General features: G+C 41.8%; 1 protein-coding gene across 1 annotated transcript in view; it reads left to right on the top strand.

The window, feature by feature from the left end:
* CBFB (core-binding factor subunit beta) overlaps positions 1-19,718 on the top strand; it is a 34,443-nt gene extending 14,725 nt beyond the window's left edge. Inside the window, exons 2-4 of the mRNA XM_018082553.2 lie at positions 1,442-1,558; positions 6,545-6,640; positions 17,457-19,718. Coding sequence (XP_017938042.1) covers positions 1,460-1,558; positions 6,545-6,640; positions 17,457-17,525 — 264 coding nt within the window. The 5' untranslated portion in view covers positions 1,442-1,459 and the 3' untranslated portion in view covers positions 17,526-19,718. The remainder of the gene's footprint in view (positions 1-1,441; positions 1,559-6,544; positions 6,641-17,456) is intronic.
* Positions 19,719-20,503: the final 785 nt, after the last annotated feature.

The following is a 20,503-nucleotide window of genomic DNA, read 5'->3' as shown; positions in this document are numbered from 1 at the left end:
TCACTTGGGGCCAAAGTGTGATAAGCTGTAGAAGTCAAGCTTGGAGATTAAAGGTGTGTTTTCTTGGCAAATAACCTTACTCGTTTGTCAGTTGGATTCACGTTATTTGTTCCCTTTCTCCCACTCGTGGGTTGCCTTTCGTGTTGTTTAGTGCCTTTGCATGTGGGAGGCTCACCTTCCTCTGGGGCTCCTGCTCCTCTGGGGCTCCTGCTCCTCTGGGCTTTTCCTCTTCTGCTCCAGTGACCTGAGCTGGTGAGTGTGGAGCTGAGCAGGGAGGCACAGCTGGGGTGCTCTGAGGTGCTGAGCATCCATCAGGCTTGGAGGAGGATGTGTCAGAGCATTAATTTAGAGCTGTTAGAGGAAGAGCTGTGTGAGAATTCCCCCACCTGGCTGAGCTGCTCCAGAAGGCTGAAAAAGCTCTGGATTTGATCTGTGTGAGCAGTCTTCCAGTCTGAAGTGGGTACAGGCCTGCATGCATGGTTTACCTCTCTGGTGATTCAACATAGACAAACTCTGTTCAACAAGGGGTTTTGACTTGCCAAGTAGGCTGAAATAACCACAGAAGGTTGATTTTTATCTTTGTTTTTTAATTATTTTTTTTTCTGTACAATTGGGGTAATTTTGCTGTGACCTTTGTTTGAGGCTGATGTCAGTAAATATAACACGTCAAACTCATTTAATGCTGTATTTGCTTCTTTTTAAGTTCCCTTGTGTCATCACTGTATCATCTACCATTATCTAGATGTGGGGCCTTAAGCTCATGCATTGTTCCTTGCTGCAGTTCAAGGCACTGTGCACATTGGTGCTGTACTTGGGTTTTCATCATCTGGTGTTGCTTCTTTTGAACAGCCTTTCCCACATGCTAGAATTGACACAGGAAGACTTCCTTATTTTTAGCACAATGTGTATATAGAGGGTATTTTATTGAATTCTGACTAGTTCATAGATTTGAGGAGGACTGAAACCAGTACGTGCTCTTTGATGAAAGCTCTCGTGTGTTGGGGTTCAATGCAGTGCTTCCTGGGAGTAGGAAGGTGTGTGTGTTCATTTACCTGTTTAAATGTGCTGTAAAGGATCCTTCCTGTCCGTCACTGTGCTGCTTCCTTTGTGACAGGAAGGCTAGCTGACAAGAAAAACAGTTAATTTAACTGAAAGGAGTAAGAGTTCTAACCAAATTTTGGTGCATGCCAGTTTATAAAATGAGAACACAGCTTAAATTTGTTCCATCCAGTACAGTAGGCAAAGGTTAAAGCACTCACTTGATTAAAATGAGTTCTTGGAAAGGAGGCAGAAGAAGCTGTTAAATGGAGTCTCATGTTACCAGCTGGTTTGAATGTTCTTCTAGGAACGCACAGAGGAGCTTCCTGGATCAGCCTGTTCATTGTGCAGGCAGTGTGTGAGTGCTTTCAAACTCACAGCGTGTGGTTGGCTTTTGTTTCAGGTGTACTTGAAGGCACCGATGATTCTCAATGGTGTCTGTGTGATCTGGAAAGGCTGGATAGACCTACAGAGACTGGATGGGATGGGCTGCCTGGAATTTGATGAAGAGAGAGCACAGGTAAGACAGCCTGCCTCGGGTACTGTGCCTCAGACACTTGTTCTTCTGGGAGGAAACACACAGTCAGGTAGTGATCACAAATTCTAACTTGCTTTTTTTTCTACCTTCACTCTGAGTACAAACTCCAAAGGAAACTTATGGTATAGAAGTTCAGAAATATGTGGTCAAATATTAGGGGTGGGGATCACTTGTAGTTTACAGCCACACTGTTACTGTGCTACAGAGTAGTAAATCAAAGTGTTTGAAAAACTATGCATGTATCTTGTAACAATTTGATTGGCAAGTCTATTCTAGCTGGGTTTTTTAGGGTGATAGAGGTTTTTTTAAGTAGCTTTTTGTTTTATTTCATGTGGGTGAGAATGAAGAGTGGTTTTATTTGTCCCCTAACACTGGTGGACTCTCTGCTCTGTTAAGGTGTGGCAGCCTTTGAGAACTTACCTGCCCACTTCCTACCAGCAAAATTCCTGTCTAGCAGCTGAATCTTTGGACATGTACAAGAACAAAGTCAAGACAGAGGAAATGCCTTTTAAAGTGGATGTCACCTAGACAAGGTTCACTTACACAGTAGGATTCTTTAACTTGGTCAGACTTGAGACATGTCTTTGCTTTTGAAATGTGGTTTGGTAACAAATCCACTCAACTGATATTAAAAGCTGCTGCACCAGGTTTGTTGTGGGCTTCCATGCAGGTCACCTGTCTGTGTATTGGACAGTAAGTTGGATGGAGTAACATCAGTTACCAGAGTTATGACTTGCAGTCTATATTTTGGGATGAACTCAGCCCTGTGGGGGGTTACTCCTGGCAGTTGTGCCCTGGATTTAAATAAGGATGCATTTTCTATTTCCACTCTCTGCCTCATTCTCAGCCCTCACTTCTGTGGGGTTTCCTTTTCAGTCCTTCTACAGCTGCAGTTGGTCACTACATCATGAGTAGGAGCCCCTTGGTTCCACCAAAATACCAAGAAGTTTCCTCCATTGTGGTGCCTCACCTCTTCCTAACTTAAGAAACCAATTTGCACATTAATTAGATGTTCTTAATATGACTGTGTTCTGGATTAAATAGAAATGCTTTGTGTCAGAAGAGTGTCTTAGAAGCAGTCACAGCCCTGCATGCTTTCTTCATGATGCCTAGAAAGAGAGAATAGTCCTGCCACCTTTTGACAATGCACAAGAAAAGCCACAAGCCAAGCTTTTACTCAAAATCCACTCTTTGCTGTGCATTCACTTCTTGCAAAGCTGTGTGTTGATGTTCTGAGCTCAGCTCCAGTTGCAACAGTCAGTGCCCTGGACTCCCTGGAGCAGGAGGCCTTTGGGCTGCACTGGCTTACACAGCCAGGGCAAGTGGAGAGCCCTGAGGACTGTGCAGGACAAACCCCAAGGTTCTTGATCTACAGTTAGTAAGTTTGATACATAACACTGAATTACAGGACTCCTGAACTGAGAGCAGACTGATGGGAACATGCACTCAGAAGGAGACAGTGTCACTGCTTTCTAAATTTTTTCCTCAAAAAGACAAGCACCCTTCCAAAGAGGAGAGTGCTCAGGTGACCTGTGGTTCAATTTTTCTCTTCTTAATTTCACAATAAATATTTTTGCAAGTGCTTAAGCTATTTTAGTTTCTTGATGTGTAAATGCTGTGTTAACAACACTTCACAACTCGTTTTTGCTGTCTCCAGGAAGTGTTTGTGCCCTGGAGCTGTGGTTTGTGCTCTGTCTGTGTGTGAGGGGATGTGTGTGTGCTCCCAGGTGTCAGTGCTGCCTCTGACACTCCCCTGTGAGTACAGGGTGCTGAGCTGGAGGTATTGCCCTGTGTGGGTGTGTTTGCACTCAGTTACAGGCGTGTAATTTGTGTTCAGTTTGTGCTTCCTGGCAATTGTGAGCTCATCCTTGGTCACCTCATTTGCTACAGCAGTAGTACCCAAGGGCTCCTGGTGCCATGAGGAACTGTACAGGCACAGAAGGAGCTGCACCCTTACATCTGTTAGTATTGGAAACATTTGGGCAATCTTTCACAGTCTTAAGTTTCCTTTTTCCTGTATCTGTCACTCTGCTTCCTTGTTTAAAACTGTGGTAATATTGCTAGAGGCCGTTGACCCAACTGCTGACATTCAGCCCAAAATAACACTGATGTCACATTGGGCTGAAGTGCCTCCTACTCTGCACTGTGGGGCCTGTGGTACCCACTGTCCCTTGTAAGAAAAGGTCCTGCTGGTGTTCAAACACACCCATTTTCTGGAAGGCTTGCCTTGTACAGAAGTAGTGCTCTCGCATTTTCCTGTCTCTTGCCACTTCTTTACTAACTAATGCTGAGATCAGATAAAACTCTTTGCTGTCACACTTCAGAAATGATACTGTCCTTCAGCAGGTCAGCAGATATTTTAGGAGGAAAATCCACATGCATAACACTGAAGTACTTTAGTTGTAACTGTTAACCTACTGTTTTCTACTTAATCCTCAGCCTGTTCATGTCTGGTTACTGAGCACTTCTACTTTTTATTGCTAAAGGCCCTGATTCTGCTGCTTGTTCAGCCTTTGATGCACTCACACACAGATGTACATATACCCTTGAATATCTTCCCTGTTTGGGGCTGAAATTTCCCTGGATTTGATATTTGAGTGTCCTTAAGAGACTGTTTCTGTCTCCAGCAGTTTTGCATCTCCTCTGTAGTAGAGCATCCTGTTATCTCACCAAACCTTTTCCTACCAGGCTGCTCTGGGGGTTGTGTGTATAAGTGGGGGGGTGTAAGCTTCTGTCTTGGTTCTTTTTTTAATTTTCTGGATTGGGAGGTTTGTTTTCATTCTGTTGTGGTGTTGATACAGCTCATGTTTTGCTTATTCTTTTTTTTCTTACTAGATTCTTACCAGGGGCGTTTCTGTGGAATAAAACTAAGATGTATAAATTGTTTGGTCTCATACAGCTGCATTCACTAGGCTGTGATTCCTAGAATCGAGTGACATTTTTAAAAGTGTTTGTTAAATTCCCGTTGTATAAGATTGAGACATTGGTTAATTTGTTAGAATGTATCACCAAGAGTAGAGCAGAATTTTAAATTTTTTTTTTTACTCAAAAAAAGAAAGTTCTGATGCTTTTTTCTTCTGCTTTCTCAGACATTAGTAAACCAGTGTTTCAGCTGTCAGCACATCTTCATCCTGCATGTCAACATACTGATTTTTTCCCCCCATAAATTTCTAATTTGGCTTCTTGGTTATGACCATTTCTTTAAAATATTCTGGCTGAGGCTGTGTGTCATCCTTTCAGTCCGTGACCACTGTAAATGATGGCAAAATGCAAAAACCTTTGATGATAAAAGAATCTGCTTCTATTTAAGTCTGTTTAAGAAAAGGGTAATAAAGACATAACTCTCTTCTGTAAACCAGGAGGCAGCTTTCCTGTAGTCATCTGGGAGATGAGCTTATCTGTTTTCTCTCTCTCCTTCTGCATTATTAAGAACAAACTTACTTTCTGCTGTCTGACCTTGATTGCTGTGCCTTGGATGAACATTAAGATACCTATAAAGGGCCAAATTCTACTCTTAAAAATAGCAGGTAGTGTGCAAATGTTGTTGGCAGCTTTAAGCCTTGCCTTGCTCCGTGGCTTTCCTGGGAGCTGAGCAGTGGATTGGCAGCTGTTTGTGTTCCCTGCCCCGGGCCCGAGGGAGCCCCTTCCCATCACTTCCCAGAGCAGCTCCAGGGCCCTGCACTGTGCCCACGGCAAAAAAGGCAATTTAAGGTTTTCTGGGGCTGGGCTTGCTCTGTCTGAAATTAAAAAATTGATGTGCTCAATCCCCTGGTAGGTGAACACTTAGCTGGGCTCTCTGCAGGTTTGTGTCCTCCAGCAGCCAAGGTTGGTTTCTCTTAGAATGATCAGCTTTGAAATAACGTCTGTGTGTGGGAATGGTGAGCAGGGTCGGGGTGATTCCAGCTGGAGAGCCAGGGGAGGGAGAACCAACACAGTTTGTCCTTTACTGTTTTGTGGAACCTCTTTAGACTCGACTCTTCCATTCTGAAAATGTAAAAATTCTGATGGGGAACAGAAAATATGTGTTAAAAGACCTCTTCAAGAGAAATAACTTCTAAGCCAATTAATAATGGCTTTACATACTAATAAGAGTTTATTTAAAACATTTTTTTAATAGAAGATACAGTTTGAAGGATTTTTTTATCTGAGTGTTAAGTTATTAAATCTATTCCTGTGCATAAGCCATTGTTGAAAATAAACTACAGAGCTGTTGAAAAGCTGCAGGTTTCTCCTCCAGTGTATGGGAATGTGTGCTAATTAGTGGAGGAATAATCTCTGCTTTGCACTTTCTTATGCACCTAAATTTAAATAATAAGGATTTATTAAATTTAAATAATAAAGATTTATTATTATAGAATTTAATTTATAAATGTATGTATTTATAAATTATAAATATATAATATATGGATTATAAATTAATATAATTATATAAATTTAAAACATAAGGATTAAGAATGTTCATACTGATGCACCTGCAGCAGCTTTTGATAAAATGAAGGATTTATTTGATTTGTAACTTAGATAATACTTTTTTTTAAATGCAAGAGAATTACATTACCATTGTTTATGTAGTGATGCTAGTGGACTCTGACTAGCTATACCTGTGAATACTGCCTTCAAAATTACTTTTAGAAGGAGAATAAGATGTATTGCCTTTTTCATACAACTTCTGAGAATTCCTAGCTTTTTCAAAGAACAGCAGCATATAAACTACTTTGTAAAAGCAGCTCTCCCTTGAAAATGTCTTTTAACCAGAGCTGCCCCAGCCCTGGTTGTCCCTGCTGCTGCAGTGAAGGTGAGTGTTGTTTCACTGACCTGGGCTGGCGTTTGCTGGAGCTCGTCTGTTCTGGCAGGTTCTGTGGGACATTCTGGACTTTGCTGCCGAGTGATCCTTACTGTGCACAGAGCTGTGATGTGGGAGAAGTGAGGGTTGCCTTTTGTGTCACTCTGTGTCCTCTGCTTTGGTAGCAGGAGGATGCTCTGGCACAACAAGCCTTCGAGGAGGCTCGGCGGAGAACCCGCGAGTTCGAGGACAGAGACAGGTCCCATCGGGAGGAAATGGAGGTGAGGGTTTCACAGCTGCTGTCAGTAACTGGTTAGTACTTTCCCAAACCTTTAGATTGTTTCCATTTGTTTGTCTGTTTGTACAATGTTGTGTATTTTCTGTTTGTTCAATGCCATCATATAAAAATTGCAAAATGCATTGGTTTTAACTCTTGTAAAAATGGATTTAAAGTTTTTATAAGAATTCTCCGATCTTTATCCTTTTTTCCTTTCTGTAGATGGCCTTTTCTATGGGTACTTAAGCTGTAAGGACATATTTATTCACAGAGTTCCATTTCTCTCTCAAATGATACTTTAATAGCAGGGAGAGGGATCTTTTGCCCTGTGCATTTCTCATGAACACAGAAAAGGCTTTGGGAGCTGTGGGCATAATTTTGGATCGCACTATCCCACGTTGTGGGAAACATTATCAGTGTATTTAATCAGATGCCACAGTCTGCTTTCTTGCACAGGCTAGTTCTATTGTCCTCTCACCTTCTTCTTGCTGGCAGGGAGCCTTGCTCCTCTCTTTCACTGGTGTAGTTCCCCCTGTGTTGTTCTTTGCTTCTTCAGGGCCCCACAGTATTGAATCTTGTTCTTTCTTGATGAGAGCAGAAATCACTGAGCAGAAAAGAGGAGCCAGGAAAGGGAATGGAAACCAGCTGCTCTGAGATGTCAGAAAGGCAGGAGCTGTAAGAGGACGAGTAATAATGCATGAGGGGAGTTGGCAAGTTAAGGCAGAGAATAGGGAGAACACAGAAATGCTCTGAATTTCTCTCCCTTACTAGTGCTGTTTCTTACTTCCTGCTTCATCAGTGCAGCCTGGCTTTGCTATAATCCAATGTGATCAATCTGCTGGTGCTCCGGGTTTTAGAAAATTTGATTATTGTTATTGCTAAGCTACTTTTCTTTTGGCATCCCTTCTGATAATTGGGATGATGAGACAGACTTTCTTCCCTTCCAAGTACAATTGGAAGATGCTGAGCATGAGAATGAGAGGGAACAGGCAGACAGAGAACAGTCTCTCACTTTGCAGGGGTGGCTGGAGGGTGTCTCCTTGCAAACACCGCTGCAGCCAGGTCAGGGATCTGCTGGAACAAGGGTCAAATCCTTGCCTTTGAAGCCTGGCTGCTGCTGGATCCTGGGAGCAACAGCTGGATTAGCTGAGTGATTCTGTCACAGCACAGCTGGAACCTGCCTGGGGGCTCAGTTCAGAAGGAAGGTAGAATTAGCTTTAGGTCTGTGGCACCTGCTCTAATTTTAACAACACAGAGTAGGAACTTTAGGTCTGGCCTTATGTCTTTGACCTCAATTTAAAGCTTTTCTTGATTTATTTTCCTTTACTGTGTCCTTCATCCCCACTCCTGTCACTGCAGAGAAGCAGCTGTGTGCATACTGAATGCTGAAGGTTCAAAATGAATGAGGCTTCATGAAATAACTTCTGCAGTTCTGAGAGACTTAATTTTTCCTCTGAGTGTAGAAAACACTTCCTTACAGCTAAGCTGTGCAAAAAAACTCTTTCAGTTAACAGTGAGATTGAGGTAATACTGAGCATCTGGGGTTTCATGACAGACATCAAAACTCCTGACACTGAGACACAAAAAGCACCATCCCTGGCTGTCTGCAGGAGCTGGATTCAATAACTACTGAAAAGACTCTTGCTCTTAATAAGGCAGCAGGCAGTTGTCATTAGGTGATGTCCTTATTAGCTATTAGTACCCATTTTCTCTTAAAACAACAATAGTTGTTGTCCTAGCTCTAAAGCACTGGTGTAATCACCTACAGAAAGGAAGAAAAGGAAAAGTTACTGATTTGAAATATGTTTAATCAGAATAAAAACAATGTCAAAAGGTGCATCAAATTTATGTGATGGCAAATACAGATTTTTAATAATTGCAATACATTTTTGTTCATATTTTGCTATTTATTTTACTGTACATGTTTAATATGTGTAACCAAGAGATTTTTACCTCAAATGTAGGTCTATAATTGGTTTTCACATTTCAGTTTTCATTTGTGTGTTTGGGGTAAGATGTTCTGACTGTGTCCCTGGAATGTTTACAGATGAGCTTTTGCAATCTAGATCTTAGGACTGCATAAAAATTGGGCTCTTCTGGGTGGGACAGGGGAGAGAGCAGAGACAGACTTACAGTGCATTCCTAAACAGGAACCAGGTTTCCAAACCAGTCACTGCTTCCTTGACTTCCACTCTGATGCAGCAGCTGGGCAGAGTCAGCTTGGAAATAGGGTTTGTCAGTGGTACCTGCTGACCCTGCACTGCTGGCAGCTGGAAAAACCCCGATCCAGCCTGCCCTGGGTACTGCCTGTGCACTTCAAAAGGTCAAACAACATCTTTGGTTGTACTACAGAGATGATACTGGAAGGGTTTTTTATAGAAAAGGTCAGTTCTAAGAGTGCTGAGTGAATTTTTGTGGATGTTCTGCTACACACATGAAGGTACTGCCCTCATAATCTCTTTAATATGATCTCCACACAGCTCTCAGCATCACTAAAACTTGAGATTTTTCTTTCCTTCTAAGCTTGGCACAGACAGCAAAACTCAGAACTGGCAGCCATGGAGCAGGATCTCATCAGTGTTAATGATGGTTTTAGGAATTGCAACACTGTATAAAATCAGGATATTCCTGACAGTAGAATTACAGCCAAAATGCCTTTAATAGAGACCAGATTCTGCTTCAGTGGGGGAGGGAAGGGGAATCCTGCAATATTCCACCCACTCCTACCCAAAACAGAGGCGCCAGCTCTTTGGAAACATTTATCCATCCAAAGCCTGGCAGCATATGAAAATGATCAGATTAAATTCTTTATTTATACAGCTTTCTGGGTAAAAAGGATTCCCTGTTCTAAGTCTCTTTGTAGACTTAAAGTGGTATATCCTTGCACAGGAGTGATCAGTGATAAGTTGTTGAAAGGAGTTAAAGTGTATCATATGTGGCAATTGGACACATTGAAAGGGGAAAAATAGGAAGTGTGGTAACAATTTAGAAATTATTGCTTTATTAATTTTCATTTTTAACTATCCTAAAAATACCCCAACCAATTAAAAAAAAAAATCCCCACCAACAAAAAACCTTCAGAGTGCTGTCAAGTTTGTTTGCCCTCTTTTCTTCAAATACTTCCATTCATGACCACATTAGCACACCAGATCTTTATTTGAATGACATATTCTTTGCATCTGAGAACAGAATCTGAGGTAGGTTGTGCATGAATTTCCAATGGTGATTGTGTTTTTGTGCACTCCTCTAATGTAAATAGGGTGTGAGTGGATTTAGGAATTTTCATTGAAGTTTTTAAGCACCTCTGAGTTGAACTGTGTTCTGTTACATTTTTAACATAGTTTGTTTTGAATACAGGATGCTTTTGAGTTTTTGTATCAACTTGTGTAGCTTGGTTGCATCAGATACTGCAAATCCTGCCTCGCTGTTCAGGATTCCTTTGTTTCAAAGATGCTTTTGAAGTCAGTGAGTGTTCTTAGTGCCTTCAAAATTAATAATGTATTCTAATGGCTTTTACTTCTACAAAAACATTGGAATGCTGAGACAGTGAATGTTTAATGATACACACAAAGAAAGACTTTGTCCCTGGTTAAAGATTATTGTAAAAAAAAAAAATGAAATAAATGATGGAAGCTCATTAAGTTTAGGAACACTGAGCTGCTTGTCAGACTTGGACTATTTAGTGGCTTCACACCAGTCAAAGGCAAAGTTCTCTTTCCATGAGCAAGTGCTACACCTGGGAAACGTGGTCTAAGGCTGTTACTTTAGGGGTGTGTTCTGGAACAGGAATATGAACTTGAAGTGTTTGTGCCCCCTTTAGCAAACTAACTGAAGAGAGTGAGGAGACTAAAGGGACGTTGGTGAGGCAGGTATTTAATTTTCACTGTGTCTTCATCTCCTTGTGTCTTGGTTGAGAGAGTCAGTCAGTAGGAGCATCTGTGCTGTTTGGTTTCACTCTGAGTGCCCAGGGCTCAGGGGCAGGAGAGGTTTTCTGCAGAAATTCCTGCCAAGTCACCGTCTAGAAACGCTTCAATCTTCCGGTAAAAACCTCTGCTTGTTCTTCAGTCTTCTGGCCCCAGTAACGTGATGCAAGAACGTGTTCCACTGTCCTGGGTGGCTGGGAGAGACTCAAACAGCTCCTCCTGGTGAGATCAGAACCTGCCCAAAGCGAGGGCCTGTGCTCAGTGCAGAGGAGCCACGGGCAGGTGCCTCCTCCAGCTCCTGCTGGAGCAATGGCACAGAGGGGGATTTTCAGGGATGGGAGATGAGAGGGGGCTCTCTGGGGTGTTGCTGCACACAGGTCAGGGTGTTTTGGGAAGGTTTGTTTTGTACAGGCACTCTGTAATTTCGGACCTGAAGTGGTCTGAGGTTGCAGTTTGTCTGACTGTGTCACTGGAGCTCAGCTAAGGACGCTCCCACTGCTCTACCTGGGGAGGGGCTGGATCTGTTCTCAGCCTTCCAATGTCATTTCTGCAGCCACTGTTTTTGAAATGTCATATTTTTCTACTTTGTGTTCATTTCCTATGTTACTGCCATGCTCTTTGTTTTAGCAACACTGTGAGTAAAGAAGCAGTGGTTTGCTTGTCCCTGAGACAGTCTAGTCTAGCAATCTGTCTGTTTGTGGTCTTGTGCTAAATATAAATTACATTAATGCCTAAGCAGAACCATTTTGGGAAACTGCATGAAATTCCCATTTTAAAAACCTTCATTTTGCTGAAAAAAAACCCCTGGTTTGAAACCTTTGTTTCTTCCAGTAGCAATCCTTCTCAATGCAAAGCACCAAAAAACCCCCACCAACCCCAGCCTTTAAAAACTGCTGGAGAAAAATTTATCTGCATTTTAAATGCTGAGTCCTGCCCTAGGTTTTTACACGTTTTTGTTGTTTGTCAGGAATGTTTTCATTTAATTGTGCTGAAGTCCTGAACTCTTAAAAAGCAAACAGGATTTTGCTACAGAAATGTAAACACTTTACAGTTGAAAGAAAATCAAGTAGTAGGACAGACTTTTATGCTTTCATGTTCTTCCAAGGTTCTAGACAGTAAAATCATTCTCCCTTCTTTCTTATTCTTTTTTAAAGATGATACTCTTAGTGTAAATAAATGTTCTAACTAATTATAAGTGTTTTTGTCAAATCTACTGGCTTCAGAAGAAAGTATAGCATAATTTTAAATTTGGAGGGGTTTTTTGTTTAAATTTTGTTGGGTTTTTTCCTTAATTTTTTTCTCATCAAACTCTATGATTTTTAAGGATTTTTTTTTCCCTCAAAAATTAATCTGGAATTAATTTAACTAATACTTATTGTATGTACTCTCCAAACTGGCAGTGACATAAAAATAGTGTAAGCTTTAATACAGGTTTTTGGATATGAAAGAAACCCAAACTGTTAATTTTTCATATGCAGTGGGTAGTGTACACTTGGTAAGTGCTTCTTTGTGTACAACCATAAATAGATGTAATTTGTTTATGTGCAGGAAGAATACAACATAATTTAGAAAGAGGCATTAAAGTGGGTGTGTGGATTTGCCTCAAGAGGTTCTGCAGTGAGTACAGTACGAGTAAGCCAGTTATGTTATGACTAGTTTGCTTCACAAGAACTTAGCTGGTGTTTGTGTGAAAGTGCCACGGAATGCATATATCAGAAAAACAATTTGTGCTGTGCAGAATCAATGCTGACTGCAGGAGGGAGGAGATCAATCTTGCAAATCAGGGAATACTGTAATATAAGCGTCTTCTTTCAGTCAATGAAGGTTAGAAAGGGGCTGAGCAACAGAGGAAAACTGTCTGGAGGCAATCAATATTAATTATAAATTTATAACCTTTAGACCAGCCTTCAAACAATACTTTCTAAAAGGGAGCATTTCAAGCTTTTTTTCTTCCCTTGGAGAAGAAGTTCTAATACGAAAGTAAAAATTTCAGTCTCAGCTCGAAGCTCTTCAGAGCTCCTTGCTCTTGCTGTGCCTTTTCCTTTCCTTTCCTTGCAGTCCCCAGCGTGGTGCACCAGGGTTGGTACCTTCACAAGGGCTTTTAAACAGAGATGCAGCTATTGCAGAGGTTTTGGGCAGAGGGTGCCTGGGCAGCCAGCAGATGTGCTGAGTGTCCTGGCCCTCTCTGGAGCTCCCCAGCAGCTGCTGGCAGAGCAGGGCAGGCTGGGCAGGTGGCAGGGCTGAGGTGTGTCCTTATTTCAGGACTTTTGGTTTGGGGGGGTTTTATCCTGCAGTTCTCTTCTTTTTAGAAAAGTATCTGCAGTGTATTCTCAGGTTTGGTTGGTTGCTTTTTTTTTATCCCTTTTCAAGAGGCTGACAGTCCTTCTAAGAGAATCCAAATGTTCACTGTTTAGTTTTTCATAACATAGCCTGATTTTTCACTTATTTAGTAAACTATAGATGGCAGATGCCAGGGCACACAATGCATCTGCTCTGTTTCAGCAGGATGGAGCTGCCAGAATCCCATTAAAGAATTGCAGTGGAGTTGTCCACAAAGAGACTTTATTTTGGCTACTCTTCATGGCAGCCCTTCTTCCTTCCCTCCTCTTCACCAGTGTCCCAAGTTATATGTTGTACTTGTCACGTCACTGCCTGGCATTCTGAGGTCCCAATTTTCCCTGCTGGTTTTTTGAGTGATTCATGGAAAGGGAGGGCCATCTTCATGGCAGCCCTGGCCATGCTTGCTAAGTTTGCTCCCAGCTCTCAGTTCTGCTTTCTCGGCGCTCTCGTGTAAACCACACAGTGGGACTGCAGCCTCTGTCCACGATGAGCTCATGTGGTGACAGGGCTTGGCTGCCCTGGGGACATCAGAGGCCTCAGAACACACACAGGAAGGGGGGAGTTACAGAGGCTTTCTCAAAGTCATTTTTAGGAGTTTTGTTGGCACAGTGGAAAGCACCACTGGCTGCAGCGTGGGTCAGGATTGAGCGGAGGAGGAGGAGGGTGTCTGACTCTCTTGGCAGCTGGAGGAACTGCTCGTGTGCCTCCTTCCTTAATTGCCATTATTCTTAGATTTGTTTTTCCTAAGCGCCCCAGGAACAGATGTAAAGGCTCCAACACGGTCCTTTTTCAAAAAAGTCGGTGATAAAAATTAATGATTTGACGATTTTAGGCTATCTAATTTATTGAGAAGAAAAATAATATAATACAAATACTGCATCATGCTCTTAATGTGACTTTCAGTCCATACCAGCTAACATATATTATGCTTGGAAAAAGCTCAGACATCAGGGGGTTGGAAAGAGCACAGGTGTAAGAGTATTGCAGGGGCCACCTTTGTTTGTTTACCCTCCAGTCAAAACGTTTTTGTCAGTGACTCTTTTTTGTCAGTACATCCTTACCCCCCTGGTATCAGCACTGTGAGTTCAGCATGAGTAAATCTAGAATAGCAGGTGACAGGAGGCTCTGGGGTGGTTCTTTGCCAGGTATGTTCCTGCAGTTCTTTCAGTGGGCCATCAGACCATCTCCAGGGCAGGAGGCTGGGAATGGCTCGTGGGCACTCACAGTTCCTGCCCTGCTGCAGATTTGCAGGGCTTGGTGTGCTGGAAGCTGAGTGCCAAGTATTTTTGGTTGTTGAAACTCCTGATGTGTCCACGGCATGAACTCTTCGATTTCAGGACATTTGGAAGGAAACTGGCAATGTTGGTTAAAATACATTCATTTTTAGGAACGTTACAACTCTGATGGGATCTGTGTGCTATTTACAAGTTTCTCTCACAAGCAAATATTTTTTTATCCTTTTGCTAAATAGCAGATGAAGGACATGCAAAGTAGCGTTCCTTCAAACTTAAAATCAGCATTTGACTAAAAAAAATGAAATATGCAGAGAAAAAAATGAATAACTACTGTTTTCTCATGGCTCATTATGCATGACTCATGGCAGGGTATTCCATTTCCCAATGGCAAAGATAGATGCATCTTTCTTAATTGAAGCAAGTCTCCTTAATCCTTGAGAAACTGAGCTCATTATTCACTGAGAGCAATTCTGGTGCTTTTGCATGGCAGCAAAAGGTATGCATTTCAAAAATTACAGCAAATGCTGCAGTTCAGAGGATTGATGAGCTGTGCCCGGCGTGTGGGACCCTCGGCTGAGAGAAGTCTGGAGAGTGCCATTTTACGTGTCTAAAAGGGAAGTTTGAGCTTCCTGTAATGGGCTGAGGACCAGCAGACAGTGCCACACTGGCAGGCACACTCCTCCTGCACGTGGTGTTCAGGAGCTTGTGGCATTTCCCAGGAAAGTGGTGTTTTGCCAATTGGCAGTGAAGAAAAGCAGCCCCAGTGCCTGGTGCTGCCCAGGGTGCTGCCTGCCTACAAACCAGGGCACTCCCCTGGTCTTCAATGAGCAGGTTTTATTTCTCCTGGTGCTCTTTGAGTGCGTGGGGCACAGCTGTGGTTCCTCACCGTGCCTTGGCAGGGTGCTTGGGGACAGAACCAGCGTGTTCCACATGTGTTGTCCTGCAGAGCAGAAGAGCACAAGCAGAGGGTGTCTGAGCCAGAGCTGTCATTCCAACACGTTACCATTGCTTGTGTAAATCCCCACTTACTGAATTGCAGAATTACTCCTTTATCCACACACACTGGTGTAAGATATTGTAATGAGTGCCTCTGGTGCACTGGAGGGTCGTTTGTCATGCCTTCTGCACAGCACTTGAAAGGGCAGAGCTGGTGGTGGTTCACCAGTGGCTTCTGCACACTCTGCAAGCAGCAGTGAGGTCACGAATCACACAGCTTCTTTCATATGTTTTGAAAGAAAAGACCACTTTAAGCAAAGCATAAATGCAACCATATGCCCGTATCTTGGAATCTTCACTGAAATTTGACAATAAAATTGCTGTGTGTGTGATTTGCTTTCTGAGGAAGGAACACTGTTGCTTTTAGAGCAGCAGTAGAGCAGCAATTAACTTGCTGGTCTTTTCTAGTTAAGTGTAAAAATGTTTATCGAGTGCAAAATTGGTAGAAGATTAGTAGAAGTAAGATTTTGGTAATTCTTATAGACAGTGCTTGCCTTTGTTTCCCTCTAGAAGAAAGAGGCAACAGTTAAAACCAGAAGAAATCTTGTTGCAGTCAGTTCAATAGGAGAAGAGTATGCAAAGTGGAACTGTTTCTGTTTTGTTAATCTTGGTAGAACTCTAAATAGATACTGTCACACTAATTTAAGACTTGTTGAACGACCATTTCATATTAAGAAAAATCTTTACAACACAGTTTACTTTTCTGTTGAAAGGAAAAAAAAAAGTGTGGGCTTTCCTTCATTAACCTTTCCACAGTGATTTTGATAGTCAAAGCTGAATGATTTGCCTTTTGGAAATTATGTAAAAATCTTTAATTAAACACCATCTTCTAATATTCAGCATCTCCACAAAGAGGACAGCTTGCAGAAGTTGCTTCAGGGGCTGAAAGGAAGATGCCCTTAAACACTAAAATCGTCAGTGCTGTGTGTGATTAGAGCTGTTTGCTTTAATGTGATTCCTCAGGAAGATTGCTGAGAAATCTGGGGGGTTGTGCACCAGCAGTGATGTTGGCTGACACCTTCAGAGTTCTGCATGGAGGAGAAGCAGATTGTTCCCTCAGTCAGAGTGTGACCCACCCAGATAGAACAGAGTGAAAAGATTGACTCACCCCTGAACACCTAAAGTGCAACCAAGGGCAGCACTGGAGACATAAAGCTAGCAGGTAGCAACTGTGATATTTAAGATAGTGGAGGTGTTTCCAAAACAACAATGGCAATGTGACCACTAAGGAGAGTGCAGGGGGAATTGTCTGCTCTGGAAACATGTTGGTTGCTGGGGGAATTTATTGAATGAGGTCTGTGTGCATCAGAGTGGGACCACTGCCCATGAAAGGAAAATGGAACTTCAAATCAGTTTTTAAGCAGAAGGAACAGCAGTTTTTAAACAGCAGTTCCCTGGGTGCAGTAACCAGTTAATCACTGGGAGCATCCAACTGGGCAGACAAGAAGAACGGTAGATAAGGGAGGCAGAAGTAAAGAACAAGGACAAGTCAAAGGTAGCCTCTTTAACTGTGACTGACCATTCTTAATTTCCTCTTTACAATGCCATCAACTCAAACTGTTTAACAGAATGATTTCTTTAAAGGAGAACTTACATTTGTTTTAATACAGGGGTGCAATTATCAGTCCCAGAGTTTTCTCAGTTTGATATTCTTGCCAACTTTGCAGGTGCACTGAAAAAGAAATTTTGTGTTAAAATGTGTGTTAATCTATTGATTAAATTATGCTTGTGTGTTACCATGTTATAATTCCAGAATTATATAATTCCTGATTCCTGAAGAAGCTGAAGTAAATGTTTCCCACGTAAAAATGCTGAGGGGAGATTTATTTGGAAATGATGTGACATGCTCTGCCATCCTGCATTGTAGCCTTTCTCTCTAAAATCTTGGTCCTGAAAACATTTACAGAAAAGGCTAACAGAAGGGAAATAAAATTATTTTGGAAAAAGAGACACAAAATTGTTACCTAACTGTTCTGGAAGTCTCTTGCTGCTTGTTAAGGTGCTGTTTGAAGCCTGGCTGCAGGAGGGCCTTTGGGGCAGTGGGATGTGCCCACCCTGCCCAGGGCTGGCTGGGGAGGCAGAGCAGAGCCCTGCACCCCTCTGGCTGCTGGTCCCTCACCTGGGATTCCTGCTGGTTATGGGGGATCACTGAATTGAGGGGCACAGAATGATTTGGTGTTAAAAATTAACGCTTTGGCTACTGCTTGAATTGTAAAGTTTCTGCCTTAAATTGGTTGTGGTTTTAGTCATGTTAATGCACTGAATAAATTGACTGATGACGTCAGAATTGCCTTTTCTGATCTCCAACGTGTGTTTGTTGCTGCAGGCAAGAAGACAGCAAGACCCTAGTCCTGGGTCTACCCTGGGCAGTGGAGATGATCTCAAACTCCGTTAATGGGCTGCACACGTGCATTGCTTCTACTTGGCAAAGGATTGAATAAAAGACCAGAAACTGTGAGAACTGGGTATATTATGGTCTGTTCCTGACCTGCGGCAGTCCGAGTCACCACCAACTGCCATGGTTTGCACTATGTTTATGTTACAATACCTGCATTTCCTATTTTAAGCATGTAGCCAGTGGCAATTTGAAATTTTGTTTTTTTCTATGCAAACTTATTTTTGTTGGCACTATTTTAGTGAAATGGAAACTTATGCAGCTATAAAACCGTTTTTCTCAACTGTAATAAAAATTGTCACTTAAAAATAAGTCAAGATATTGCAGATTTAGAACTTTTTTGTTGTTGTTTTGGTTTTTTTTAAAAAAAACTGCTGGAAGCCAATGCATTCCAAGCTTAATTTTTTAATATGGGCTTTTGGAATTTTCATTGTCCTAACTGTGCTCCTGCTTTATTTTAGATACGCATTCTTATCTTTCTTTCAGTTTTCTTTTTTTTCCAAATTTGCAAGACCTTCTTAAAACTGCTGACATTATTTTGCGTTATTTCCAAGCTAAACCCAGTGAATCAGAGCTGTTGGAATCAGTTTTCAAACTTCTGTGGGTTTGTAAACGTTACAGTTGCAGTATTCTTTTAACTGCTACCGATTCATTAGTTCCACTTTTTAAATGATAAAACTCTTCAAGTGTATGTTTTCAGGCATTAATGCATCTGCCCCGGTATCTGGCCTGGGTTTTATCTGTATCCCGTGAGTTTGGGTGGCTCTTGGCCCCTGTATATAGTGCTTTACTGAAACTCAGAGGAAGTCGCAGGCTGGCTTCTGCTTTATTCAGGGATTTTTTTAACTCCTTCTGGAAAGGGATACTGCAACTCCACAATCAGATCCAACAGCATTTCAACTGGGAACAAAATGATCAGCTGCCAAGGTGATATGTATGAAATCATGTTTAAGATAACTGCTTTAAGTATATTTTATATCTTAGGCTTTTTGTAAAGTTGTGCTGGATGGTGAAAAGCTGAGGTGAGGTTGTGTGCAGAAGCCTCACCCTGCACACAGGCCACTTCTATTAAATCTTATGCAAGTTAAGACTACATTGCAGTATATATTGCATTTTCTAACAGGGTAAGATTTGGGATGAATTAATGTGTGAATTAATCTTGGTTTATTTGGGGTGATGGTGAATGGACTTGTTCCAAAGTTTTCATTGCATCCAATATTTGAAGAAAATTGATTGGAAATGTGATGTCATTTGGCTTTGTTAAAATGTGGTGCTTCCTGTACAGCCTGATTGATTAAAATGTCACTTAAATACCTTTTTAAAATAGGTGATCTGACTTCAGTATTTTAAGAATTATTTTAAAGCTAGAAACTCTGTATGGTTAGAACAGTTAAATCTTTATTAAATTCTATAATTAAGACAATTACACGTTCCTCATTAATGGCAAAACAATTGATGCAAAAGAGGTCTTGCAAAAATGTAAGCAGATGTCAATGTGAAGGAGAATCTTTGTATGTTAATAATATGAATATTTAACATTCACTTAAAAATGTCATTAACTGTAAACTGTGAGAATCTCATCAAATAGAAATATTTTGATACTTCAATTTAAATGTGATTCACCTGAAAGATAATCTTTTTCACTCTGTGGCCACGTACTCTTCTTGCTTTTCTTCCCCCAAAGAAGTAATTTTTCTAAAGTGTTTCTGCAAAGAGTTATTTAAGGGACACACGCATGCAGCTGCACGCAGCCCTAGCCTTGGATCTTCTCTGCCATCTGTGTATTTTTGATGGAATAGTCTGAAGATTTATTTTAAAAGGTTTTCCTAACGTTTCAGACGGTGGTTTTGAACCAGAAGTACACAGGAAATGACGCTCTCAGATATTAACGTTGCTATCTCTGTGTAAATACTGAACTTTCCCTATCATCATTTAGCATTCTGCTGCTTCCCATATCTTAATGCTGGCATTAAGATCACAGCCCTTCCCCTCTGCTGGTTAGTGCAGACTTTTTAAAGTGCATTTTAAGTTATTGATGCAATTTGATATTTTTCATGATTTCTATTTAAACTGAAGTTGCATCATCTTTCTCGAATTCATCTCCTGTAAGAGTTGCCTTAAGCTACAGGATTGCTTTTGCTACTTTTTGTGTTGTATGTTTAACTTTCATAATAAACTTCTGTGTAGTGAAAACGAGGTGCCATAAAGTTCTTTCTGGCTGCCTGGCAGTCCAGGCTGAGGTGTTGGGGTTTGTGGGGTGACTGTCCAGCCGTGCCCGTGCAGGGCTGCCCTGCTGGCCGTGCCTAAAGCAGCAGTGACATCCAGTGGTCACTCGACTCACCGACCCCCCTCCCTCCGGGAGGGAACCTTTAATAAAAGGTCTGCACTGGGGAAAATGGGGATTTTGCTGCCCTAAAATTCTTGTTTCTTGGGACTGCTCTGCCCTGCTTGCTCTGAGAGCAGGTCGGTGCTCCAGCGCCCCAGGCAGTTGTGCCTGGTTGGGTTGTGCCCTCACAGGAGGGTGTTGTTTGTGGCACATTGTCATAGCAGCCATTAAACCTTGTTAATTGGGCTGCTTTGGACCAGGGAGAAAGAAGGGGGTTTGCACGTTGGAATTCAGGAAATGGGGAAATGTGATAAAATACTGTGGGCAAAATATGTAGTGCTGCCGTGAAGCTGCTAAAATTTGAGGTGGTATAACTTGAAATAGTTAATACTGAATGACTGACAGTGCTGGTTATGCACTGAAATCAAGCAGAGAGAATTGCTTAATAACTGGAGAGCTGCTTTCTGCTTTGAGAGCATTTACATGCAAACAGACAACGTGTAACCTTGTTGTATCCTTTCACAATCTGACTGTGAACAGATCAGAGAACAACTCCTAAAAACAGCCCTGCTGTGACCTGTGGCTTTCTGAAGGTGTTCTTCAGTTTGGGAGGTAGCTTGTAAAAGAGACATGCAGGGAAGAATTTCTTCTG

Source organism: Manacus vitellinus, unplaced genomic scaffold (genome assembly GCF_001715985.3).
Source record: "Manacus vitellinus isolate BGI_N305 unplaced genomic scaffold, ASM171598v3 scaffold_10_pilon, whole genome shotgun sequence".
Taxonomy (NCBI): domain Eukaryota; kingdom Metazoa; phylum Chordata; class Aves; order Passeriformes; family Pipridae; genus Manacus; species Manacus vitellinus.
Note: the sequence above shows the minus strand (reverse complement) of the source record. Positions and strands in the feature narration are given on the sequence as shown.